The sequence below is a fragment of the Stigmatopora argus genome, chromosome 21 (assembly GCF_051989625.1).
Source record: "Stigmatopora argus isolate UIUO_Sarg chromosome 21, RoL_Sarg_1.0, whole genome shotgun sequence".
NCBI classification, from domain to species: Eukaryota; Metazoa; Chordata; class Actinopteri; order Syngnathiformes; family Syngnathidae; genus Stigmatopora; species Stigmatopora argus.
In genome coordinates this window covers 2,664,954-2,692,859 of record NC_135407.1, presented here as the reverse complement: position 1 = coordinate 2,692,859, position 27,906 = coordinate 2,664,954, and the positions used below count along the sequence as shown (strand labels likewise).

The following is a 27,906-nucleotide window of genomic DNA, read 5'->3' as shown; positions in this document are numbered from 1 at the left end:
AATTGAATAGTTGGAAATGGGTTGGACGTATATCGGCGTCAACGGTAGCCAATTATTTAAACACGAGCTACGTGAGCGTTTGACGTTAGTGCAGCTCCTACCTTTACCAACAGAGGGTAGCATTGTACACAAATAATACGGCTCTATGTTTTTATTGCTTTTTGAACAGATACGATAAACGTGACCTTTGAGGAAGTATATTCATTAAAAAAAACTTTGGGTTTACGTAAACAGATAACGCGATTCCAATATTGCATTTTTTACAAAAAAAGTCAAAGTATGCAATAAATCAAGTCAAACAACCTTTTGTCCCAGCTTTTTTGTAAACACAAGAAACCTTTTGCTACTGCCGTAAATCCAAGACCTTTGTCGCAAATGCACGTAAAATAGAAAAAGAGAGAGAGGGGAGGGAAGGAGCGATCGAGCGAGCGAGCGAGCGAGCAGTATCTCGTGCGGATTTTAGCGAGCAGGAGGACTTTGCAATTAATCCCTGCTTATTTCCCACATTTATCCGTCAAATCGACCAAGTTTAGACTGAAAGAAGCAAAGTCGACGAGTGCTTTTTTTGCGACGCTGGAGTAAAGGGGGATTTAAAAAACGCAACACGTATCCGGTGGTGGGGGTCCCACGGGAGAAACGACAGGAGTTTGGGGAGCCGGAGGTCAAAAGAAAACCTACCAAAATACGGAATTATGAGGAATTTTTTGATTTTCACTCTCGTTTTGGCAGTCCACCTCTCCGGGGAAAGGGTAAGTTTCCTCCTATAGGTGTCTCTAATTCAGATTTGGGGGTGAGGATGCAATTTTAGACTATTTTTTATTTCTATTCTTGATGTGCTTAACAATATTCCTATTAAAAATAAATAAAAATGCCTAACACGTTCATTCACTGTAATTATTTCATGCAACTCGACCAAAAAACCTCCTTAAAGCTCCTAAATACAGTCATGTGTCAAGTTAGAAAAACCAAGGCGCCCCTTGCGATCGGCAAAGTGACGTCAGAGATCACCATTGATCTAATTTAATCTATTTATCGACTGCTTTTGAATGTAACAAGGTTAAAAGGCAATTCAATTATTTTTTTAAGTACAAACAGTTTGGCAGAAGGCTTCTAATAAAATCTGTTACTAGGGAACACAGTTGCTTCGCATATAAATATTTTATATAACATATTATGTAATAACAATGAATATTTTTACTGTTACTGTAAAGAAGGTGTATTGAATAACAACAGGGAAAATCACTAAATATTCGAATCTTATTTTAGATTTTTATACTTTTTTTTTTAATTCAATGCAAATTCTGCTGCCACAGATGGTGCCAGCCTTCCAATCCATTCTGACTTGGAATGGATTGGACGTCTAGCGCAGTCAATGGCAGGGAATGAGTTAACCCCATGTGTCAAATTAGCCTGCTGGTTATTGTGCCCCTGTTGTTCCACACACGGGTTGTGACTTGCTACTTTGGCAAGATGCCCAGTCCCGTGTCAGAACTGCTGGTCCAATTAGCCACATGAGACACTTAATTGTATGTTTTTACGTGGTTCCGTTTGACAGTGTGTGTACTGCCCTCTTTTGACCCGGTGTTGCCCTCTTGGGTAGTCACAGTGTCAGTTTAATACTCGGAGTGTTGGATTTCATGCAAGTGGAGACATGGGATGCCAAACAATGGATATTTTGATAGTTGCTTAAAAACGGATCATTTTGGTCTGTCGACGAATCGGTTCCTGCATACGTGTCATGTTATCTACTGTTTTATTACTCTGGGATTTACATTTAAGATGGAAATGTGCTTCAGGTGTTATAATGACATACGCTGAGAAAAGTTAGACTATGAATAGTTATGTAATAGTGTAACTATTATTGTTTTACATTTGCAAGTAGAGCATTGTGACTCTAACCTAATATCTGCTAAACCATTTTTAAAGTCTTAAATGTTTTTTAATCTGTTTTTAATAAAAAATATTAAATATAAATAAATAAAGAGCACAACAGAAGTTAAAATATTTACTGTTTTGCTTTTTTAAATGTAAAAATAAGGTTTTTGGAATTTTTACCTTTTTTATTTCAAATCTATTTTAAAAATACAATCTTTTAAAATCTTTTAAATTTCAGAATGTTCCCTATTTTTCTATTTTAATTAATTAAATAAATGACAAAAAAATTAACATATTCATCATTTTTAGATCCTTAATTTGAAAAATTTAAACAATTCAACAATTAAAGAATATAAGAAAATGTATATGATTCGGAGACTATAAAAACAGGATTTTGACCATTTTTAGGTCAATAGTTTCTAAACGATTCATCAACTTTCAAAATCGTTAATCATGGCATCCCTAGCCTAGACCAAAACAGTTTTTCCTCAACTTTACATCCATCAAGACGTCTTGCCCCACGCACATCTCCCCAAACCCCCCCAAAAACCATGCGCACTTCAACCTGATCAATATCAGTTTCCTCTTTATATGTGTCCCCGGAAGGCCCAGTTGCCACTTGGCACATGACATTACTTTTCATTTGCCTAGACTCTCGACAATTGGGAAGGAATACGTTTTAGGCTCGTCTATTCGGGTTTTAATGAGCAAATCTTGGGAACGTTTTAACCCGAAACGAATCCGTATTTGAGGGAGATCAATTGTATTCAATTCAGTTAACGGCACCAAACGACCAATCCTTTTTGACTTGGATCGAACAAACGCTGCCATTCACCCAGTCAAATCGGATTAGAAGTCATGCGTCGTTAATGGCAGCAAATGAGTTAATCGATTCAGACCATGAATAAAATAGTAGACAAGCTGTAGAATAATGTACTTATAAATATTGAGATTAAAAGTCTACTGAATCTTCTTAATCGCGATTAATCGATAAACCATGACTGCGATTAATCTACACAGTTCACAGCAACTGCAATTTTGCCAGAAAAAAAATTGAAACTGACACTCAAAACCCATATAATCTTGATTTATCTTGATCACTCACAATTAATCTAATACCTTAGTAGCTTGCTTTCTATGGACAAAAACAGTAGGCAAACCTGCTTAGAGAATTTTGCTGTGTTGGACTACCAGAGATTTAAGACCGTGGCAGTCATGGGTTGAACACAGTCTGAAGGTGAAAGTTCTCTCAGTAGCTGAGGTCACATTGCCGTGATAAACTATCTTCAAATTGCCTAAACGCAAAGAGCAGCTCATATCAACATTTTAAAAGGTGTCCGCTCTGTATTGTGCTATATTAAAATGGCAAAAATACTGTTAGGAAGGTAAAATTTTGATAATTCTGGCAATTTCCAATCATTGACATGAGCTAGTTCTCCCAGATTCAATCAATTGGACGTCTATCGTTGTCACTCAAACTAACCCTTTCTCATCTTTCCGCCTGCACAATAAAAGGAGAATACAAAACGACCCACTGCAAAAAGTTGGTTACATAAAACTGATGGACGCTGGAAATGGAAGCGTCACCACGAAGCTAAAGCAGCCAGATGCTCCGCTCTCGACTGTCGCCTCTGCTCTTGTATTTTTTATGACCTTCTTTTATTTAGCATTAACTGAAAAGTCATCAAACCCAAGACGCGGAATTGTTGGCGCCCCCAGTCGACCCCGTTAAATGGATCAGATTTTTCTTGCTTTTTCTCACATATAAAAACAACGCCGTCGTGTGGGTCGTGAGCTACTGGCTCGCGTTTGACTCTTTGAGGGGTAGGCTAGTCCAAAAAAAGAACTTCAGTTTTGGCACTAAACTAGAAAAATTGCAATTTTTGTGAAACAATTTCTTCAAAATACTCTGCAGTTTGACTTTCACAGTTATGAGATTTTCCACCACTACATAAATGCACCATCTTGGACTGCGAACTGCTGTCATTTTTTCCGCCTCGTTCATTTCTTTCAGGGGTCATACTGGATTTGCCAACATCTGCTGGTCGTATGCATTTTTGGGTTTGTGTGGGGAGGGGTGGGGGGTGTTTTTTCCAATTCGATCCTCCCTTTTTGTACATGGAAAGAGGATTGTATTTACAGGGTACACTCCGGTGGGAAAGGGGATGACTCAAAATGCTCAAATTTCTGTTGACTAGTGTATTTTTCCACATAATATTTCTATAAAATGCTGTTGCTTATAGCTAGCGTGAACTACACTATGTTCTCGCATATTAGCCGTCTCCGCGTATAAGCCGCACCCTTAAAATGGCCTTAAAATCGTTGAATTTTACAATTTCTCTCGTATGAGACCCACCCCTGATTCAAAATTTTCACCTCCATATTCATGGTTTGAATAGGGAGTACAAATGTGTTACTTTGAAGGGAAAATCTGAAGTCTTAAGTCTTAAATCATCGCATTTGGTATTTCTGAGATACTGTATGAATCAAAAGTATTATCTGCTGGATTACCCATTCCGAAAGGGTGTTGCTTGCACGTAGACAAATTAAAAAAGGAAGTCAAGTGAGCAGTACAACCAGCAAATGTGTCAATAGCGCTCTAGTTTTCACCATGTCTCTGGGTGCAATAATAGCATGAGATACACATTACGCAGGACCTTCGGTTAGCCTCAACAACCATTGGGATGTGCTGACATGGTAAACACTACGAACACATGTATCGAGGCTACTCGCGTCTATCCAGTCAGAGCACGTTTAAAAGGTAAGATGGCGGCGCCCTGAGCGAGCAACGGCAGGCACAAGTAAGTGAGTTTTTCCACGTTTTATGCGAGATACGTTTTTTTTCTTGAATTTCATTCATAGACGTCAAAATAAATGTTGTTTAGCGTTTTATCTGTTTATCTTTTTTCTATTTTGAATTAAATAACCGTTTCGGCCGCATTGTCTCGCGTTATGGCGTTTCGTCTTTATCACCTTGCAGTTTCGTGCATGGCAAGTCTAATTTGTGCACATATAAGCCGTACCCTCGATTCAGTCATCATTTTTTTTTGCGACAAATACGGCCTATATGCGAGAAAATACGCTAAATTAATCACTGGCCGACATTGGAGGCAATATACACCCAATCTCAATCAATTACAATTAAATGTCAACATTTATTGGATAATAATCATGGAACTAAGGAAAACATACCGAGACTAAAAACATAAGGCGATAGATATACGATCATTTAAACCGTTTATGTCTATTACAGTAAATGTATTCCAAAAAGATGAAACGGTACATTTATCCTGCTGAGCAACATACTTGCAGAAGGCGTTATTTGTCCATTGTAAATTTACAGTCCTTATCCACGTTAGGGAACGCAAGTTTCTGATTGAGGGAAAGTTTGTGGTGCGTCAGGGGGTGATAAGTGCGATGTCTGTCTGCCTTTTGGTGTTTAGTACTTGACTGTCTGCCTGTCTGGTGCACGAGGTGTGAGAAATGTCTAACTTGGCTGGAGGTGCGGAGACAAAAAACAACCTTAACTACTTTTACAACCCCAAATAAATGCCATAATGTTAGGGGTTCAACTTTATCAGATAGTGCTAGTCTCTTCTTCTTATATTATTTTTATATTATGTTTGCCATTAACATTTGTTCAAATAAATAAGAAAATCAGAATGCTCCCTAGCCTGATGGATCCACTTTAGTTTGGGATTCCATATTTTGAAAAATATCTTTGTTTTGATTTAAGCTGTTTATTGTGTGGTCAAGACATTGATTTTCCAGAAGAATTTTATTGTTTTGCGAATGTTATGCCTCCAACTAAATGCGATTGTGGGTTCCACTGTATTGGCTCATCTTGTCATATGAAGTTTTCATTTGACTTTTGTTCAAAGTATCGTATAAGAAAAGCCAGATGTATCCGTTTTGATTGGGTTCTCCAAAATTCCTTCATCTTAATTGGAGATATTTGTTTCTTTCTCTCTTCAGACTCTTATTTTTATAAAGATATGAAGTACTAGGTCAATACGACATCAAGATAAGAAACACATGCCCATTGCTATTGTCCAGATATGTCAAAGCCCATAAAAATGATCTGAGTAGCCTACAAATATAGTTCCATCTACTGTAACTGTCCAAAAAAAAGCATTAGCCTACGACCTGCTTTTTTTCCAGCAAATTATTCATTTAACACGTGTTCTTCCTGCATCATCTCCAAAAATGATCAAACGTCTGAACAGGACTCGAATTTGTTTCCATTCCCTTTCAGAGAGAAAAAAAAGTAAATGAAGGCTTTTATGTTGTTTGAAGAAGCCACTGCAAATTATACTTAATTCAAGTCACTTGATGTGGACTTATTTGCATGTGAAAATTGATATTCTAGAGAAAAACATGAGTGGGTGTCTTATTTTGATCAAATCATACAGAAAGTAATAAATGCCACTGAATATTTGAGTATTTATTTCTGCAACTATGTAGCAGTAAAGCGTGGAGGTGCAGGCCTTATTAAAGCCTAAATATCCTCCATGGTTCACGGTTGTTAACCTGATCAGAATCACTGTGGCGCGAATCTACCAGGCAAGTTAATCTTTGCTAATGCACTCTGTTAAAGGCCATCTGTGTTCTGTAAACCCTTTCAGCAGAATAACCCGCCACCCGTGCGCCATTATTCTGAGAGATTGGGTGTATTATTCATCTTGGCAGTTTAAGAGACAGATAAATTGTGTCACGTGGAAGCAGTTGGGATTTTTGATGCGAGGAACACGATTGGTTAGTCAATGTACAACTGGTAAAACTTGCATTGGGTGATCTTGTATTAAGGCCATTAACGGTGGGTGGTATATGTCAAATCCTTTTTAACTGGGAGGGATGGCAGCGATCGTTCGGTGCGCACCACCCAGTCGTATTGGATTGGACGTCTTTTGTTGTCAATAAGTTAATACTTAAAGTTAACAAAACGGCTGTTGTAATTGATATACATGTTGCTCTTGCTGCAAATCATTTTTTTTTGTTGAAAAAAATATGAATCTTTTTATGGTTGTTTAATTTAAAAAAAAACTAGTGTTTTCTTCAAGTTATATCGCTTTTAATGTCTATTGAGATGCCATTTTTTAAGGAAAAACGGTAAATACACTGCATTTTTAATCCGTTTTAAGTTTTCTGATTTAAAAAATGTATTAAATCTGGTTCAGTCTTTTTTTCCAGTTAATTTTGAATATAATCAGTTGACCCATCCCAAAAATAACTAATGACCATGACAATAACAGTTTGTGGCATCCTAAAAGTCCATTTTGAAAGACGTCTTAACACGTTTTTGGCACTCGCTTATTTGTACTCACTGATGTGTGAAAGTGATTTGGTTTTATCGCTTTTACGTCAGCCTATCTGTCATTAACTTGAAACTTTGGCGCTTGAGTAATCTCCCAACATCTGTTTACGGCTGCCCGCAAACTCACCTAACTGCGTCCGGTTACGTATTTAGCGCACTTGCACTTATCCACGTGTGATTCGGCGATGGCGCGATGCTTTTAGCACAACTCGTCGACGTTAAGTGCAAATGTTGCTATAAACATCTGTTGCCTGCTGGCTTTTGATAGCGGCTTTCCCATTAGACTTGTGAAAATGATGTCATTTAAGTTCTCAGCACATTTGGACTTTTCCACTTATTTGACACCACATCGCCTTTAAGCCATCGGTTAAAAAAAAAAAGCGGTCAAGTCAAACCGGAGCCCTGGGTGGAGCCGTCTATGAGAACATTGTGTTGTTTCACCCGCTTTTAGGAAAAGCGGCCTGCCGTCTTTGCAAAACCGCACATTCTTGCTGAATTACAGCACGGAGAAAGAACTGCAAACGACCATGTGGCTAACTAGAAAATAGACCGTTGGCAGACGCATTGAAAAACATGTTTAGCAGCATGAATGTTTTTTTTTTTTTAAATCTTTGGGCCGAGTCCACGTGAGGGTTGAAAACAACTGTTGGTGAAAATATTTGGAGGTGTTTTGTTTCAAAATAATAGTTTGTTACTGGAAAGCACGATATATTCTGGCGAGATGATGCAATTTGTGCGTGGAATGCATTTAAGTTGATGGTAAATATTTGGTCAAAATGGTGAACATGTTAAAAGTCTTGATTTTTGTAAATGTGCTAAAAATGCAAAATGGTGGGGACCTTGTATTTGGATTTGTAGATTGGATGTAATCATAAACTTTTTGTTTAAAAAAATACATTGATGTAACAATTTGGTTAAAAACAGGAAATGATGTTGAATGTGTCAATGGGACCTAATGGAAGTTTTTAAGGTCAATTTTTGGTTAAAAAAAAATGAAATAAATGTGCGAAATGTGATGAAATTCATGTGAGAACATGTTAATCTAATGTAACATGTTAATGCGAGTGATGTTCAACTTGTCAGTGCAATTTAATTGGAATTTTTGGGTTAAAGTGGAACATTTTTGGTCAACAATCAATTTGAATTTAACATGACTGAATAGGATTATAGGAATGTGTGATGTTGACTGTCAATAAAATGTTAACAAAAGGGATTTTAGGGGCGAATTTGTTTGTGTGAGTGGAATGTCATGTGAATTAAACTTGATTTTAGGGGGAGGGCACTGGGTTTGGGGGTGAAAATTGGAGATTCTGACAGGGTTACTCTAACACACAAATGGCCAAAAACATGAAATGATTGATTTCTTTTTAGCTTCTAAAGAATGCTTCCCTCTCCTGAAACAAAGTGACTGAGTATTAGTCAGCACGGTGGTTGCATGTGGACTAATAAGACATTAAGAAGATGAGATTTAACATGGCCTTTTGCCACAGTAGGCTGAAGTCCAACAAGTGGCATCAGGTCATCATGTGACTGACTCAACAATGCTGTTAATCCAAATGGATAAATGTGGACGTTCACACGTTTGCCCCTAACTCATTCATGGTAAAAGACCCCGATCCATTTGAACTGGGAAGAATGGGAGCCCTTATTCGCTGCTGGCCTATTGCCATCAATGGCATGATTTAATGCATACCTGTCAACCTCTGCCGATAACTGCCCTTATAAATGATTATGATTCCCCTTACAAACCCCCCAAAAACCTTACAGACACCGTACGACTCGTACGAGTCGTACGGTGTCTGTAAGGTTTTTGGGGGGTTTGTAAGGGGAATCATAATCATTTATAAGGGCAGTTATCGGCAGAGGTTGACAGGTATGTTAATGTGAATTAAAAAAGAAGAAGAAAAGGAAAGTTCTACATTGGAAAATGTGACACTGTCTTGGACTTGATTAAAGGAGGATTACAGTGTCTATTTTTCATCCCCAAAGCCTTCATATTTTTCATCTTCAGACAGTTGTGGGCCAGACCGGATTAGTGTAACACGATGACGCGTCTACATTAGTGTTGATTTTCAACCGCCATGTATTTTGGTCATGAGGTGGAAATTATACGTGCTTTGATTTTCACATAGTGATGGGGATATGCGAGAACATTAATTTTTGGGCAGTCGGTGTGTCATCTCGAACAATTAATCACGTTAATTCGTTGACAGATGAATGGCGATTAATCACGGTTTATATTTTTCGTCTCAATAAAAATTGGTGTTTGAGCTGGAAAGATTAATCGCAGAATTAATTGGTCATTAATCAAGAATAATGCAGCTTGTTTTAGTCTCAAGGTATTTTGTCTGTCAAATATCAGTGTGTGAGCTAGAAAAATCAACCATGATATAAATTGATAGATTAGATTAGAGATAAATCAAGATGTATTGTGTTTTGAATCTCAATTTTATTTTATTTTGCTAAAAATCAGTCAGTGTCTGAAAAGATTGTTGGCAATTAAGTAAGATTATGTTTCTAGTCGCCCCAAATTCATAGAATAAATCTGATTTATAAAGGTTTTGTAGGTTTTCTATTTATCTATCAAACAGAATTGTTGTCTTATGTAGTCACTCAAAGATTTTCAAAATGCACCGAGCTCAGAGAAGAGCAAACAGCTTTAATAAATCATTATCATATATATATAAAATGTCCTATTATGCCCTGCGATTGGCTGGCAACCGATTCAAGGCGTACAACCTAATGCCTGCAGTGAGCTGGGATAGGCTCCAGCACCCCAGCGACCATTGTGAAAATAAGTGGCATGGAAAATGAATGAATGAAATATAACCCAATTCCATTACTTAACACAAGCAGGTCTTACATGAGCTGTTGAATAAAAAAACGAATGCACCGATTGATTAATCGTCGTCAGCCACTATTTAGGGATGTAAATGACAAACCCAAGCTCAGTTTATCACTGTGCCGTTCAATAGGGCTCTGCGAGGTCAATTGAATGTAAAGAGCTCAATCTCACTGATGCCAATCAAAAAAATAATGATTAAACCACAGTAATTAACAGCAATTACTTAGTGAGCTGATAAGGGAGCGGCTTTTAAATCCAGTTTCTGTGTCTGCTGCAAGATGGCTCCACCATTGAAAGGCTCATTGTCAGAGAACACTCGCTTTTTTTGCACACCTTCTTCTGTCACTTTATCACAGCAAAGGGCAATTTTCCCAGCGACGCTTGCTTTTGAAAAAAAACGGTGTGGTGCCCCTATTGCGAGAAAATTAATGTATTATGTGTCTGGGATTTCGAGTTTTTCGGTCCCCGAAAAATTGAGAACATTTGCTGGATGGATGCACTTGAGTTGGGTAGCCTAGCGCTGTTAGTATTGAATATTTTATTTTAAAATAGGTTCTATTGATGAAATACATTGTAGATTTTTATTTAAATGGACATGGAATAATCTGAGAAAATTATTATTTCATTAGGTTTCCTAATGTAGTGTAATGAATAATTATTTTTTACTTATAGCAACGTAATCAGTCTGCTGTTGCAGGGAATTACAGAAATTTGAGGATAATTTACGAGTTTTTTAGTGAGTTTTGATTCACTGATTATCAAAATACTGATCAATTCATTTTCGATGACCTAGTATGGCTTTTGCTACTAATTGAGTATTTTAATTTCATCACAATTCTAATGACAATAGTTAAGTTTTTGAATACTATTTTCCTAAGAAAAAAAAAACAGGAATAAAAGTGATTTTTTTCTAGTTAGGAAATTGATCTTTGATTTGATTTATGTTTTTTTTAATTAACAAAATATTTATTTTTTAAATTACCAATTATATTTAGTCGCTCTATTATAGCTTGGCTATCAGTATTTCAAATTTATGAATTTAAACTTTCAAAATTGCTTTTATAATAAACGTTTAAGTGTTATTTCACAAAAATATTTACAAAATAATAATTATATTATTTTAAATACTGACTTTTTTTCACCTAGAAACTAGACCTTATGTGTTTTTGTGTTCTTAGGTTTTACACATCCAACATCCCAAAGAGTTTTCATACCTTATCAGCATTATTGACGGCTAATAATTAAAAAAAACAAAGGTGGTGGAGTGAAAGAGAAGCAGATGGAATGCAAGGTGGGGGTAGGAGAGCGATTTTGCTGCTTTGTTGACAGATCTGATACAATCCCCGCTGCAGCAATTGAATTTCCATCCAAGCCTTTGCTTAAGAGGATTTAGACTCGGGGGGGGGGAGGTGGGGTGGTTGACAAGTATGGCCACGGAGCAACACTGAGGAACGATAAAAACTATGAGGAAAAAAAAAAACTGAAGAAATGAACAGTTTGAATTGCGAAAATGAAAACTGACTATCATTAAGTATTGGCTAATTTAAGAAATGAAGCATGCGAACATTAAGAGAAACACCTCGCATATTCTGTCAAATAGTGGAACTCCCAAAAGTCAACTGGAGTCATTTTTGGAGCACGACATGACAGAAGAAGGGCGACAGGTGCTGCTCTCTCATCTCATTATCCCCAGCTAATCCTCACCAGCGGCGAGCACGTTTACAAGTTTGTTGGCAAACGCGCTAGCATGTGTGGGATTGACACACTGAATGACCAAATGGAGATTAAGTTACTAAACGAATGAACGTTGGTCCAATTTGCTCCTCCCGGTACAAACGGATCAGACACATACCTGTATTTTATACGTTTTTTGATCATTTCAAATTGCCTACGCCATATAACAACTTTTGTACGGGATTTTTTTAAGTATGTTTTTTGTATTTTAAAAAAAATCTCGTTTTACCCATTTCAGCTTTCATCCTGATCGTCTCGGTCACTGGGAGCAGACGAAAACGTCATCGTCGACTGCTAATATTGTCATGCTTTAATCATGATAAGCGCACACGCATTCCCTCTTTCCCCCGTCCGCCTTTTCACTATATAAATATAGCGTGTCAGCAAGCAATGTACCCAGACAGTCAAGCTGTCAGCGTCACACAGCGACATCTACAGAATCTTGAATTTCGTGCATACACAAGGCGCACCGACTGATTGGGCGCTACGTCCACTTTGGGGAAAATCTCAGACTTTTAAGCGTGCCCTTTGTGAGTAAAGGTTTATTATCACTTAAGAAGGAGAATTGCAATCATTAATACGGGGGCAAGTGGCCGAGGTAGACGGGTACGCGGACGTCTGGCGCCGCCAATGGCGGCAAACCAGCCAATGTTAGGAAAGGCGCACGGGATAAGCCAACTCATTCTGAAGCATATGTGCTCGTGTTCATTTGGGAAATTGTGTCGAAGCGATAAAGGTGAGCGTTAGCGCAGCAGAGGTTTATATAACAGAGGCATAGATCTCAGCTGGGAGCCGTCGTCACCGTTTCAAAGGCAGAGTTAGCGGGCGGTAGCGGATTGATTTATTAAAGGGGTGTAGTTAAGTGTGTCAGTTCATTAATGAAAGAAAAGGAAGGGATGGCGAAATGTATAATCAAATTGGATCGTTTTTCTATATTAATGGCAGAACGAGGCGCCCTAGGGCCATCCCAAATGATTATTTTGATGGTAAACCATTCACAAATATTTTTTGAGATTAGTCGACAAATTGGCTCGGAGTATATGAATCAGGTTGTTTACTGTTAGAGTCGCAGATGGTTGCAAATATTGACTTTTTTATTTGGAAAGCAGTTTCCTACAATGGAATTTCAGGTTACAACCAGAGAAATTCAAACGCAGCCAGCGAAATGTGTTGTCTTGGCTAGCGCCTCGACTCGATACTAAATTATTCAAATTTAAATTGGAATAGAAACACAGGCCAACATTTTCCCCAAGCAATTGGAGATTTTCCCATTTCTCCGCCCCTGAAACAGATGGATCCAATGGCAGGAGATAAAGTGAAGTGTTTCTTACACGTCTTTTGCGAAATAAAGTGACTTTACCACAATTTTGTGTTTCTCAGCTTCCAAATTCAACTCTAGCCTCCATAAATGCCTGCATATTAGATAATAAAATTATAGTCGCACCTATGGATGCTTCCATTCTGGTCGACTGAACTGAGGGTCACATGATGGGCTTAAGAAAACCTGTTCTGATCCGGTTTACAAGCATCGCCAAGAGACTTTTGCATGACCATTTGTCGTTATTCAAAGCACGGCACAGGCAAGACTAGTAACTTCTACGGTTCTATCGAAGAGGGTGTTGCGTTCTCATTTATTTGGATTCGGGGGAAGCCCTTGAGGCGTGCTAAAGTGCTAATTATTTGTGGAAAGAAAAGAACTGTTGACCCTCGTAAAATTTTAGTGTCTCCGCTAGCTTCCAAGATGTTCTTTAGTGTGTCACTTTTTGTCTCGGCTCAATGGACAAAAGAGTCTATGGAAGGGATGTAATATTTTTTGACAGAATTACATGAAGCAGATCTGCTTAAAGTCTGAATTGTTTTTAGATTGAGTGGACCATACCTGTTAACGAATAGGTTTTTTGATCATTTCAAATTGTGTACGCCGTATAACAACTTTTGTACGGGATTTTTTTTTAAAAATAAGTACGTTTTTGTAAATTGCGTCTTCCCCATTTCGGCTTTAATCCGGATCGTCTCGGTCGTTGGTAGCAGAGGAAAACGCCATCTAATGTTGTCATGCTTTGAGCATGATAGGCGCACACGTGTCCATTACTATATAAATATAGCGTGTTTTTAATATGAAATGGAAGAGGTTTGGAGTTAATGAGGACAAAGGTCACAGAGGTTACAAAAGAAGAAATATTGTGGTACTGAATTGGTTTAGTATTTAATTCAACTTTGCAGGATAGGTGAAATAATAGAAATGGTCAAGGTCCAAGATGTTAGAAAAATGCTAATGCTTTGAATTTGGTTGCTTAGGTGATCTGTGTGTAAAAAAAAAGTGTATTGGTAAAATATTAGTTTGTTTTTAACTACATTTTTAAATACACTTTGGGAAAGAAAAAAATAGATTTTTTTTTTTTAATTCGATCACTGCCAAACCTTTTTAGCCCAAACCGATTGGGCGTCGTTTGTCGTCGACGCCACTGAAACATTATAATTCACTGCCGACCGTCATTTCAAATAGAATGGATGTGTATCACCTTATCAAATGCTCGATTTTTATTCTGAAGCATGACCACAAATGCGTTTCTTTCTTTCCACTATATTAACAAAGAAGCGAATTTTCCACACCTAGCCCATTATTCCCCATTTTGCCAAAATAATTGGCCAGCTATACTTTGTTTTTCTTTAAGCACTACTCCACACGCCATTGTTTACCCCCTTATGCCCTATTACTTCCTTCCAGGAAGCCTGATTTTCCTGGAAAAACAGACTGAAGCATGCTTCTGATCTCTCCTACTCTAAAGTCAGAAATAAAACTCATCATTCTTCCACGCTTTGATTTTATTGCCGCCTGTCCGCCAGCGTGTCCTTTTTTTTTTTACGCGACACATTCCGGATGATTTAATTTCACTTCAATCACAAAGCGTTTGGAGGCGCTGATTAAAGGCTGTCGACGGACGGCCTCTCCCGAGGCGACGATGGGATTTAGGAGACGAAATGACAGCCACCTGATAACATTTCTCACTCGCTTTCTGCTAGATCTCATGAATAAGAAAACAATGTCGAGCTCGTGTGGCCTTATTTAAAGAATACCTTTGCGCTGTGGTTTGCTGGAGCATGACATGCTGTCTGCAAATTCCCACAGGCTCGGTTGTCCAATGGGGGAAATTCCTCAACCCGGTTAAACGACTCCTGATATAAAGGGGGGGAAAAGGCTTCATTCTTTGTCCGATGTGAAATTTGAGATGCTGGGAAACGGCTTCACCTTGCAGTCATGTGTAATACTGAGGAGGGGTATATATATATATTTTTTTTGTACGATGCGGAGGAAATATGAAGCGTAAAAGTGGAAAGTTTGGGTTGGGTGAAAAGTCATTGGATGCCATTGATGGGGTTTGACGTCCAAGCCGGTTGAAAGGGAGGGTTGGCAGTGATCGAACAAATTAATATTTGTCATTTTGCTCATTATAGTTACATGTATATTTCAATTTATTTTTGTTCTTTACACTTACTGTATTATTTCCAATTTTAAAGCTTTTTTAACATGCATTTTATTAATTTTATATATTCCAATCAGTATCTATTTTAATCCAATTAATTTTGTTTTATCTCAACCTTTTAAACCTATTTTTTTCATTTACCGCAGTTTTTTTTAAACGCTAGTATCACTGTTTATTTCTAGCCTTCTTGTATTCTCCATTTTAATGGCCGTTTTGCCTGTTGCCTTGCGATTAAGCTGGGAGAAAACTATTGTTACATTTTATTGACAGAATCGTGACACGCAGAATAGCGCAGCTGCCGCTCGCCAGACTGGACGGCCATTAATGTCCATCTGTGAGCCCAAATCCTGTGAAAAGTAGCAGGCCAATCTGCCGTGTTCACTTTTATGAGTCAGGATTATTTCGTCCCTTTTCTCACCAGCGCACTGCACTCTTTTACGTCGCCTTATTAGGTGAAATTAAGATAGAACAGATCTGAATTGCACGTTCCCCTTTTTCCCTCCTCCTTCCCTCTGAAGTTGCTGTTTTTGATGTGACAGCAGCGTATTCATCTCAGGCCTTGGAGATGTGAGGTGCGTTTGAATGAGGGTCTGTGTCAACACGTAAACGTGTCCCGTGGGTCTTTTTGCCGAGATGCAGATGTCGGGGTGCGAGCGCTACTTTGAAAGAGATGAGTCCATATTTGCAATCTTGGAGAGAGCAATTTGTCAACATTCGAGAGTCTGCAGGCGCAATTGATGACGCCATTTTTTTCCTAGTATTTCTGGCTCCTATAGAATGTGGTGAAAAGTAAATATCACCCTGACACACTAAAATCGGGCGCACGCTTTTGAGCTTTGGGAGTTTCAATAGTTCTTTTCCTACAATATATGCATATGCTATTTTTTAAATATTGATTTTATAAATTGTAAAATAATTTCTGTCATTGCTTGCTTGGTCAGACACGGCTTATAAAACCTCTGTGAAAGACTAATACAAATTGCGAACACCATTATACAACCAACATAAGTACTTTACCTTAACCTATGCATTTATGCTAGCAGACGCTATCCTACTTTTGCCCATTTTTCATAACAAAACAATTGTATCAATGTTCATAAAACCTGAAATCGTGGCTGGTATTGCCATTTAACATTTTCCATTCTATAAATTTTAGAGTCCAACAATAAAAATATGATACCAATGAGCAGAATGAAAACTCCTCTCCTTGGCTCAAAGTACTAAAAGACTAGACTAGTATTTTCCATCTTAACAAAAATGATTCAAGGACTTTTATCTCTTTTTTTAGCGCATTTATTGCCTTTTTCATTCTTTCTTTTTATACCGATACCTGCATTTTGGTGCCGTATTGGGACCCCTTTTGATATTAATATACACTACTTTTGACATTGCTACCTTCAGGAACTATAGTTGTTTTCTCATTCCTCCTAGTGTGTTTCTTATCTCTCATATTCTTTTTGTTGTTTGGTGTATTTTATAAGATAAATGCAAAAAGATTTGTAATAGAATTTAAACATTTAGTTGACTGTGTTAATACTAGCCAAATGATTAAACTCGTGAAAATTTAGAGCAGAAGAATGAATGGACGTGTCATCACTTTGAAAGTTTTTTGGGGGGTAGATTTATGTACTATTTAGTGGTCTGGTTCTCCCTTATGTGGAATTGAATGAGATCCCTGAGTACGAGTAGATTTGAGTTGTGAGTAAGTTCTCCGTAGGGCTCTTTGAATCCACTCCAACTTTTATAGCTCTCCTGAGGATCATAATAAGGAACTAATTGATAGTCTTTGAGCCACGGGCCCAGGAGAGCGGGACTTCCTGTAGGAAGTGCACACAAATCAAACTCTCCTTCAGCCCTTAAGGTCTGGAACTACTCCAGCGCTATTAAATTGCATCTATATGAGTTGTTCCCATTCATCTTCAATGGCAAAAAATGTTTTTTTTCCCATTTCACCTCAGTTACACGTGACAAAATCAAGGTGCAATAAAGTTGTTTGTTTTTTGCCCAAAACGTCAGGTTCTATCCATTTGTAAATGGGAAAAGTGACCTGATATCAATGGGAAGCGACGATTAAAATGGCAGTGGCTCCTTAGCCGGTAACCGGTCAAATAGTCCCAGGGGCTATTTAGCCGGTAACCTATTATTTAACATTGAGTGAATGGGGGATTTTCTAAACCATTCAACCAATCTTATTGAAATTTGAGGTGTTATTGCCAATTGATAGATTTTAACATTAGGTGAATAGGGATTTAATGACTTATTTAGGCTGTGGCTCCATAGTTTCTTACTATTTACCCCACAGAGAATTCTTACTGGCTAAATAGCCATATGGGGCCATATAGGCTATTTGACCGGTTACCGGCTAAATAGCCCCTGGGACTATTTGACCGGTTACCGGCTAAGGAGACACTGCAATTTAAAATCACCCAAATCTACAGGAAGTGACGCAGAAACTCAGTAAATGACCTATAATTTACATGAATTGACCTCAGAATGTCCTAACATTATAGAATCCAACCTGCAACAACATGTATCATTTAACTGATTTAAACTGCCTTGGAGTGCTCATATTTTAGTGCCATTGACGACACTATACGTCCAATATCTTTCAAATGGGAGAGGCGAATGAACCTTCGTTCAATCAACCCCATCCCAGTCAAAAACGTTTGGATGTCTAACGCCATCAGATGGAGTCAATCATTTAACAGGGAAGTGACCCAGAAATGTCTTAAAATGATTACTTATGTTTGAGAGTACGCTTGTGTTAATTCATTGGCCAATATCAGACTATTTACAGTCTAGTTACGGCGAAAGGCGGCCAGTGAAAGGCGTTTTTTGTTGTTGTTGTTTATAAGAAAGGCTTGACTTAAAGCTTTAGAAATGCATGCCTTTGTCTATACGCTCCACTGCACAATGGGGCTTACTCAAGAGCACATTTGCCTCCTCCTTACTTTGCCTCTTCTCTCAAAATGGTGGACATTTATAGCCTTAAGGTGTGCACCTAAACCTTCAAGTGCTCTTGAAGGCTAAATGAAAGTGCTTTCTCAACTTGGCAATGTGTTAAGGCTTTTTTTTTTAAATTATACTACATGATTAAATAAGTTAACGATAGATTTAAATAGATTTTTGCTATGCCGCAGATGCATTTATCCAGTGGAATTCAAATGTACCTATGTAATAATTATATTAACAGTTTTTTCACTTGTCCTACAAATACCAAGGAGTCACAAATAACTGCATTTAAAAAGAAGGAATTGATTATAAGCCACTCATGCTCGACTCCGCCTATTGTTCTTCCTTTAGCTACTGCAATTTGCACTACATGCATTAGTCACACGCTCGCAAACGTGAATGCTGATTGGGTGTCATGTTAGCATGCTCAATTGCTCTCCCCCCGCCAAGTACTATAATCAATGAATTCACCAAATAACTCACATTTGTATCACTTTGACTGGGCCGTGTGTGGCCTCCATCGTGTGAACTGCGCCTGCCCCGTTTTGCCCCTTTGTGTTTCGTATTATTAGCGCTGCATTCGGACCCACGCAGCGGTGAATGGCCCGGCGAGGGACGGCTGCCGTGGGGGTTGCGAGGAAGGTTAAGATAAAGTTACTTTGAACAAATTCTCTCTTTGATCAAGAGGCTTAGCAATGAAAGGTCTTTCTGGGGCGAGTCACTTGACTGAGGAGGAATGGCATTGTCCTGATTCGGTCTTTGTCATGCAGAGTGATGGTGCCTCTGTTTACCGCGCTACATGTAAACAGGATTGATTAAAAACAGCGGCTGCCATTGACGGCGAAAGGCCGTTTTGATTTTTTTGGGGGAAAGCGATGTCTTTCAAATTAAAACTCACCCTTTGATGCATGAATTTGATATATTATCGTACATAGTGTGGGTTTTCTTTAATTATTATTAAAAGATGATAACTATTGAATTTTACATAAGGGAACAGGACAATCTCTTAATGTTACAATGACAATAAAGGCTATTCTATTTTTACCCAAATTTACCAAAATACATCAATTGCAATAATACGCAAGTTCTTAAAAATAGTATGCATGAAAAATACTATATATAAAAGTACATTGCTACAAGTGGGAAAATCCTAAAATAAAATAAAAATCAAATCAAACAAATAGATTTTTTTTCATTAAAAAAATTACATTCGTTAGATTTTCCCCAAAATATCATTACTTTTCCAAGTATTTCATTTGGTAACGTAAATCAAATTTCTTTACTTTCTTCTATTTCAATTTTGTTATCTTGCACTCTTATTTAAATTTAGGATTTTCAGATTTTCTTATTTTTCAATTTATTTAATATTACTTAAACATAAGTTACTATTTTGATGTAGTGAATTTTCCCTCAATGTTTTTTACCTATATATATATATATATATATATATATATATATGTATATATATATATATATATATATATATATATATATATATATATATATATATATATATATATATATATATATATATATATATATATAATATTTATTCTATGTAAATTAAGGCATCCAGGGGTTAACTGCCAGATATACGCATAGTATTCACAGTATGTGTTATTGTAGTGAGTCAAAGAAGAATGAAATGGATACAAAAATGGAGAAAAAAAATAGCCACTGACGACAGCTCACTCCAGTTTAGCTCATCAGACTCAAAAATATGTTGCCATGGATACAAATATAACTATTCCAGTCATCCTCTGTCAACTAGCTATTTTCCAAATAATTTGGCATTTTCTCCCAACACATACAAAGACATACGTTTTCGGTGAAATCTCGTTAAATCTTAATTCACTCGTGGCGAGAGGGAGCCTTTTTAAACAGCCGCCTTTTCACTCACGCTTGCCCATTGAGCCGGAATACAAACATTCCAACCATTAAGCCCAGTTGCCAAGACAGTGGAGTCGGCAGATGCCCTGACCTTGCAATCAGTCAGTGCTGGTGGTGTCTTTTTAAAGGCTATTGAATGAATTGGAGTAAAAGTCTTTGCTTTTTATGAGTTCAAAACCATGAATGCGAAAAAAGACTTAACGGCGACTTTTTTTGTGTTTTGCAGATAGCTGACGCAGCCAAAACCTCCTCCCAGGGTGAAGATTTATACATCGATGACGTGGGATCAGGGGGTTATTACCCCGAAGATGATGACGACTTTAACTCGGGGTCTGGCTCAGGTAAGAAATAATAATTTTCTCGCATATTAGCCGCCTCCACGTATAAGCCGCAACCTTAGAATTGCCTTAAAATCGTTGGATTTTGCAATTTCGCTGGTATTAAAATGCCCCGATTCACAAATTTCACCTCCATATTCATGGTTTTAATAGGGAGTACAAATGTGTTATGTTGAAGGGAAAATCTAAAGAAAAATCATCATTGCACGTGGTATTTCTGAGATACTGTATACAAGTCTATGTATGGGTGCAATAATAGCATGAGATACATATTACGCAGGTATCAAGGCTGATATTTTAATGATCGACCGCAAGACCTTTGATTAGCCTTAACAACTATTGGGATGTGCTGACATGGTAAACATTACGAACACATGTATCAAGGCTACTCGTCTCTGGCCAGTCAGACCACGTTTAACTACGATAAGATGGCGGCACCCCGAGCGTAGTAAGAGTTTTTTCACGTTTTATGCTAGATACAGTTATGTTTTTTATGTCTTGAATTTCATTCATCGTAGTTTAGTTTAGCGTTTTATCTGTTTATCCTTTCTCTATTTTTTTCTCTTAATTTTTTCTGGCGTTATGGCGTTTCGTCTTTGTCAGTTTTGTGCGCATATAAGCCGTAACCTCGTCATATTTTGAGCGAGAAAATGCGGTAGGTGCATCGATACAAATCGTGCTACATTTTCTGACGCTGGCTAGTATCTAAGAGTTGGTGTTGGCGGAAGTCCAATCCATTTTAACTGGCAGGGGATGAATGAACGAATCAATGGCACTGAAAAAAATGAATTGGACATGATGGAATAGCTTCTAATATTTTTGTCTCTGTTTTGCAGGCGCAGGTGAAGAAGTGGCGGAAGAAAGCGTGACGGTCAGCATGGTGCACATGGCACCCAAAGCAGAAGAACCCACCAAGGACTCCACCAAAGACTTCACCCCCATGGTGGAGACGGCAACGCTCCGACAAAAGCCTAGCGACAGCACGCCCAAGAAACCATTGAGGACCGAGGTCAGTCTAGCCAACGATAGACAAGGAAAACCTTGTATAAAGTGCAATCATTTGAGGCATCAGGGGAGAAACACAAAGCGTTCACAACGCAACAAAATTGCATCGATTCTCCTCAGCGAGCAGCGCGGTTGCCGCGGTAACCTCACAACACTCACCCACCCACACGGAGATGCTTTGGAGAATTATTGTCGTCCGTCATTTTAGTTCAAAGCAAAAAGTGGTTTAAAACAATTAGCTATCGGTATTGTGTTTCGACATTTTAAATTGGGCGAAAAATTAAAACAGATAAGGAAATGTATGGATGTTCAGTTTTAAAACTAGATTAATTGTTTTTATTGATCCCTATTTTCCATTCCAATTGATGCACCGTATACTAATTTATTCCATTTTTTGTTGTGGATTATAATAGTTATTGTCCAGTTTTCGACAAAACACAGGTTTTTTTGTCTAGTTTTGGTCAATAAAGTGTTATTTTTGGAATAAAAATGCTTTGTAGTTTCATCCCTGATAGTTTTAGTTGACGATGCCTCAAAAAAAGGTTTCAAAGCTATTAGTTTTAGTTGAAAGAAACTAACTTTACATATTGTTGGGGGGATAAACAATCTCATATTTTAGGATGCAAGTGCTTTTTGGTGATAACTGATAGTTTTACTCCACTTTTAGGTAAGGAAATGTAAAAAAATGATTATCACGAAATCAAAACCCACCTAATGGCTGTCTCAACAACGCAATATTACAAGATAACTAACTCCAATAGATTGGATACCGGTCCAAAATGACTACAGACTAAACTGAAACCCATCTTTTGCAAATCCAGGCCCCAGCGCCTGTTACAGAGGAGATGCAGAGGAACCAGATGACCAGCACAACCAATGCTCCGGCCTCAGGCCAGGAACCGATCGAGGTCCGCACAGAGAACCTCTTCCAAAGGACAGAAGTGTTGGCAGGTAGGAGACTTTACATACAAGTTTCTCCATTTCTTCAAATTTCCCACAAGCTAGCACGATACTAGGCAGCTAAATCCCGGGAATCTCGGAAGGCTTTTCCTTCAAGTCTCACACCTGAGCCACTTCTCAAAATAAACACCTTTAATAAACTCTCTGTGCCTTCCTGTTTGCAACCTGCTAAGGTTCACATTGAGTGTTGAAGCGCCATCTTCAAACTCTTGATTGATGCCATCTGTCCCTCGCTCGGCACGTCTAACTTAAACATTTGATTGACATGACGCAATGATTAATGCAGCTGCTCGCAGACAGCTTGCCTCAAGCCTTTTGATAGCATTTTATTCTATTTGCAGCGTTTTTGAAATGCCAATCGTCAACACGTTTAACGACGGTGGCCTCCCACTTTGCCTTATACTACTTTTGTCCCTCATAACACTTACATCAGCATGTGATGACACTAGACCAAAATATGCAAGTTCTAGCAGAGCATCTTAGTTTTACCGCACTGTGGATGTCTTTGTTTTTTGTTCATTTTGTCAATTCATTCATCGGGAACTTTAAGTCGTTCTTCTGTAACGGCAACGATATCGAACCTTCTTTGGCGGAGCCAAATCGGCAAGGGGCATTCTAGTTAGCGTTTTCATCATCGCAAACTGTGCATCGTTTTTTGTATTTGTTTTTAAATGTGTCAAACAACCTAGGGACCCTGAACGCACCCAAAAAGGCAACTTTTACTTGACCTTTCGGGCCACTAAAAACAATACTCGATTAGTTGCTTCGTTATTAAAGCAAGATGATGAAGTAATTGGGAAAATATGAAATATATATAGACTGCTACACTTGAAAATACTTGAGTTCATTAAGTGGGTCAAGTGTAAGCGTCCCCTTGTGCCCTGCGATTGGCTAGCCATCAATGCAGGGTGTCCCCCGTCTCTGGCCCAAAGTCAGCTGGGATGGGCTCCATCACCCCCCCGCGACCCTAGTGAGGGTAAAACGGTAAAGAAAATGAGATGAGATAAGACAAGAAGTTTAAATTGCTATTGTGTTTGATAAATTTGTCCGTCAGCACTAGGCCTGGAATAAACGTTTTATTTTAGCACACTTGATTTCTGTTCTTTTTTAAATGTTTTACTATAATGGCATCAAGCACAAGACTGTAAACTGACTCGGCAGCAGTGTGCTAGCAAAGTACTTTGGTTGTGGCAAACGCTGGCTATTTTTTTAGTTTATTTATTTTGCTAAAAGGACATTTTTTTGCCCCATATCGTCCAATGCCAATTATTTTCAGATTTTCTCTTTTATTGTTTGTTTTACGGTTTGTTTTTCTACACTTGTGTGTATTAGCATTAACCTAGCGGGAAGACGAGAAATGACATGCATTTACTATTGTACTGCAAAATATGTGTAATTTTCTTCCATCACCTTCGCTCTTAATCACAATATGTTTTTGTGTATAACAGCTGTCATCGCCGGTGGCGTGATCGGCTTTCTGTTTGCCATCTTCCTCATCCTCCTCCTGGTTTACCGCATGAGGAAGAAGGACGAAGGGAGCTACGACTTGGGCGAGAGGAAACCTTCCGGCGCCGCCTATCAAAAGGCCCCCACTAAGGAATTTTACGCATAAGCCACGTTTCACGGGATGACCAATCACAAGAGGCTGCCCGAGCCGCGGCGACAGCGAACACCCGAAACATCAAGTTACAATCTCGATTTAAGGAAAAAAATAGCGTAATGGAAAGCTTTGGCTTAGCATATTGTTATTAGGATATATTTTCCCCTTCTTTTTTGAATTAAAAAAAAGCAAGTAAGCTTTCCTCATTTTTTTGGCAACTGTCAGTGTATTGTACGAAAAATTTTCCTTTTTTTTTAAATAACAAACCGGATCTGTAACAGTAAGAAAATCAAGCGCATATGTCTTCTGTTTAAGGAGCTCATTTTTAGTTGCTGACTACTTTTAAGTGTAGCAGTACATAAAAAAAAACAGAAAAAAAAACTCAAGTGGAAATAATTGAATATAATTATACTGTATCCTTTTTTTTCTTTTGTCTTAGCATGTCTGATGTTGACCTCTAAAGTTGTATGACATTAATTTATCTTTTCTCTGATGTTGGAAAAAAAAATGCCTTTGTAGTTTGGATGAAGCTCTTTTGTCTTCACATTAACGCTGTTAATAGTCAATGTACATTTTTGCTCTGGGTTTTGAAACAAGCTTATTTTTTATTTTCAGGAATAGGTAAAAGACTGAATTGGTATAAGACGGAGTAGTGTTAACCCGAGTGGCTAAACAGGCATCCTTGTCCCCTTTAGGCGGCCTCCCATTTTGTGTTTACCATCACGCCCACCTTCTTTCTTAGTCCGACTGGAGTGCGGCCAGTTAAGCTGTCATTGGCCTGCCCCACTTCCTGCTTTGTGTTGACGCTTTGGGCCCAAAGACCTGCTCGCTGAAAGGCCTGATTGGACACAAACGGCAGGCCACATGCAGAGCACATACCACTCAAATAAACAGCCTAGACGCGTCCCTGATGTTGACCAACCCAAAGACTTCCAGAATTGTTCACCCGCGGCCACTTTTTTTGCTCTTTTCCACTTCTTTTTTTTTCTCTTAATTAGAGAAGCCTGACTTTAGCGTATTAGTATATGGAAAGATATATAAATACAGTATATATAATGTATATTCACAAATGTTTTAAACCTTCAAAGTGCCTACCATTTGGATGGAAGATGATGCTCACAGTGAGCATGGCGGCAAGGTTCCAAACAGCTTGACTGGCATTCAGTGTGCATGAATGACTGGGAATGGGAACGTTTCTTTCTTTTTAGTCTTACAAAAAGCTGACAGTATTGTACCTATAATTTCAAACAACACTACTGAATAAACATTGTGGCCTAATATCCAGTGGCTCTTGTGGACTTTGATTTAGACTCAAAACTGCTGATTTTATGGAGATAAACAATATACAATGCATGTACCGTATTTTCTCGCGTATTAGTCGTCTTCGCGTATACGCCGCACCGTTAAAATTGTTGAATTTTACAATTTCTCTTGCGTAAGATGCCCCCGATTCACAATTTTCACCTCCATATTCATGGTTTAATAGGGAGTACAAATGTGTTACTAAGAAGGGAAAATCTCAAGAAAAATAATCGCAAGTGGTATTTCTGAGATACTGTATGAATCGCAAGGATCGTCTGCTGGATTGCACATTATTAGGGTCAATATCATAAGTTAATATGCCCATCTTTGTAAATACAAAATATCAATGTCTATCTTGACGAGAAACTGATGCTTTTTAATGACAACCATATTCCTTCTAATGTGAAAATATTTCCATTCTTTCGATGGTTCCTATTACTGCAATAGTTGTCACTTTCGAACAAGAAATGAAAATAAATTAAAGCGGAAAAAGGAGGTCATGTGAGCAGTACTGGGATGGTTAACACTAGAAACACGTGTCAGGGCTACTCGTGTCTGGCCAATCAAAGCACATTTAACTACGGTAAGATGGCGGCGCCCTGAGCGAGCAATGGCACGCATAAGTAAGATTTTTTTTCTTCCTTGAACTTCATTCATCGATGTCAAAATACATTTTTTTAGCGTTTTATCTGTTATCGTTTCTCTATTTTGAAATAAATGATCGTATCGGACGCTTTGTCTTGCGTTATGGCGTTTCATCTATGTGACCTTGCAGTTTCATGCATGTCAAGTCTAATTTGTTCGCATAAAAGCCGTACCCTCCATCATTATTTTAGTTACAAATACGGCGTATATGCGTGAAAATACTGTAACAGTATGGCTGCCATTGACGGCGAGAAGGAACTTGCAATGGGGGTGGAATGTTCCGGGAGGCATTCCAGCTGCATTGGGACAACAGCTGGAATTTGAGGGGGGGGATTGGCTGTCATCTGGTGAATTTCAATAAAAAGCTTTCTCAATATCACAGGATGTAGACATCATTGGGGAAATGCTGTGTGCGAAATGTGTTGCCATGTACATTGTCAAAGTTCAGACCCAATGTCACCTTAAGGTGAATTCTGGCCTTGGTTTGACTCTTCATTATTTCACGGCTCGGTTGAGATTTGAGGGGAAAAAAACACAACTCAGGTGGCTAAAAGCTGAGCCTGCATTTGCTACCTATGGAATTATGACATATCCTTTGAGAACTGTCTCGGGGTCAGCGAGGTGCCACGTGTCCAGTCGAGTCGGACGGTGGCTTAAAAGCTCCAGCCCTGGGTTTTTATGAGGACTGACAGTCTGTTTATCTTGGATGGCGTTTCTTTGACATTTCTGCATGGTTTGATGCTGACTAGCTGACTTTATTAAATGAACTGCGGCTACAAAGCGATTGGAACAGAGCCATGGAGCAAAAATAGGTAATGAAGAGCAAAAGAGGAGAAAAAGGGTCGATAAAACATCTCTGACTTGTATAGGAATATCATTTTTTGGGGCCGGTTCTTATAGTAGTGATTGATCTTGTTTAAGTGCCACAGACAGAGATAGGTGTCCAATTTCAAGTACGATTTCGCAATAATTTATATGACTACGTTCAGGATAACTCAAGAATAAAGACGGGATTATCATGAAATTTGCAGAGTACGTTTGTAATAATGAAACGGTGAAGTTGATTGGTTACAGAGGTAGTAAAAATAGGGGACTACCGTATTTTCACGAATATAAGGCGCACTGCATTATAAGGCGCACCCTCAATGAATGACACATTTGAATTTTTTTTTTCATATATAAAGCACACTGGATTATAAGGCGCCCTGTCTATTTTGGAGAAAATTTAAGACTTTTAAGTGCGCCTTATAGTCGTGAAAATACGGTACTTTGAATTTGGCTGTTTAGTTGGAAATCTGCTCGTTCTCGCTCTCCGAGTTTGTTTATTGTTATTTTTTAATGGCTGAATAAACACCTGCGATGAGACGGTAAAGAGGAATGAGGGGGATTGAGGATGTTCTCTCTCTCCAGGCGGAGCTTTAATGAACAGCCTTTGAAGTGTGTTGGGATTGAGCGTCCTCTACACAAAAACAAATGGAAAAAAAAAACAAAAACACAACCACCCCATCCTTATGCTCCCATCTTATATTCAGTTCTTTTGGCAACTATTTTTCTACTGTTCTTTTGAAAAGGTCCATCTCTCACGAGGATATGCGTGGCGTGTCGACCTAACTAACCGTGGTGGTCCGTCCTGTCAGCACTCTGAAGTTCAGGGCCGAATTTCTTTGCATGCGTGGGGTCACTGACGCTCGCGTCGGCCCTTAGCATTCCGAACGAGGTGCCGAGTTCCTCCCGGGACTGATAGGCCTCGGTTATCTCAACCCCGCGTCTCAGTGGGCGACTTGAGCGCCGTCTGCCCGCCGAGCCCACCGGCTCCCACGCTCTATCTCCTCATATTCCAGCAGGTCATCCTCATCTGGCAGGCCCTACACTCCCCAATCGATCTTACGTAATGCTATCTAAAGTAGGACTTTTAACCTGTCAAGACGTCACTTTTTCAATATAATATAGGTATTAGGGAT

At 38.5% G+C, this 27,906-nt stretch overlaps 1 protein-coding gene across 1 annotated transcript; it reads left to right on the top strand.

Moving 5' to 3' along the window:
* Positions 1 to 412: 412 nt before the first annotated feature.
* sdc2 (syndecan 2) lies at positions 413 to 24,250 on the top strand. The gene is made up of 5 exons (XM_077590915.1): positions 413 to 749; positions 20,322 to 20,436; positions 21,270 to 21,442; positions 22,260 to 22,389; positions 23,847 to 24,250. Exons 1-5 carry the CDS (start codon positions 693 to 695, stop codon positions 24,008 to 24,010), a joined length of 639 nt encoding a protein of 212 aa, XP_077447041.1. The 5' UTR covers positions 413 to 692; the 3' UTR covers positions 24,011 to 24,250.
* Positions 24,251 to 27,906: the final 3,656 nt, after the last annotated feature.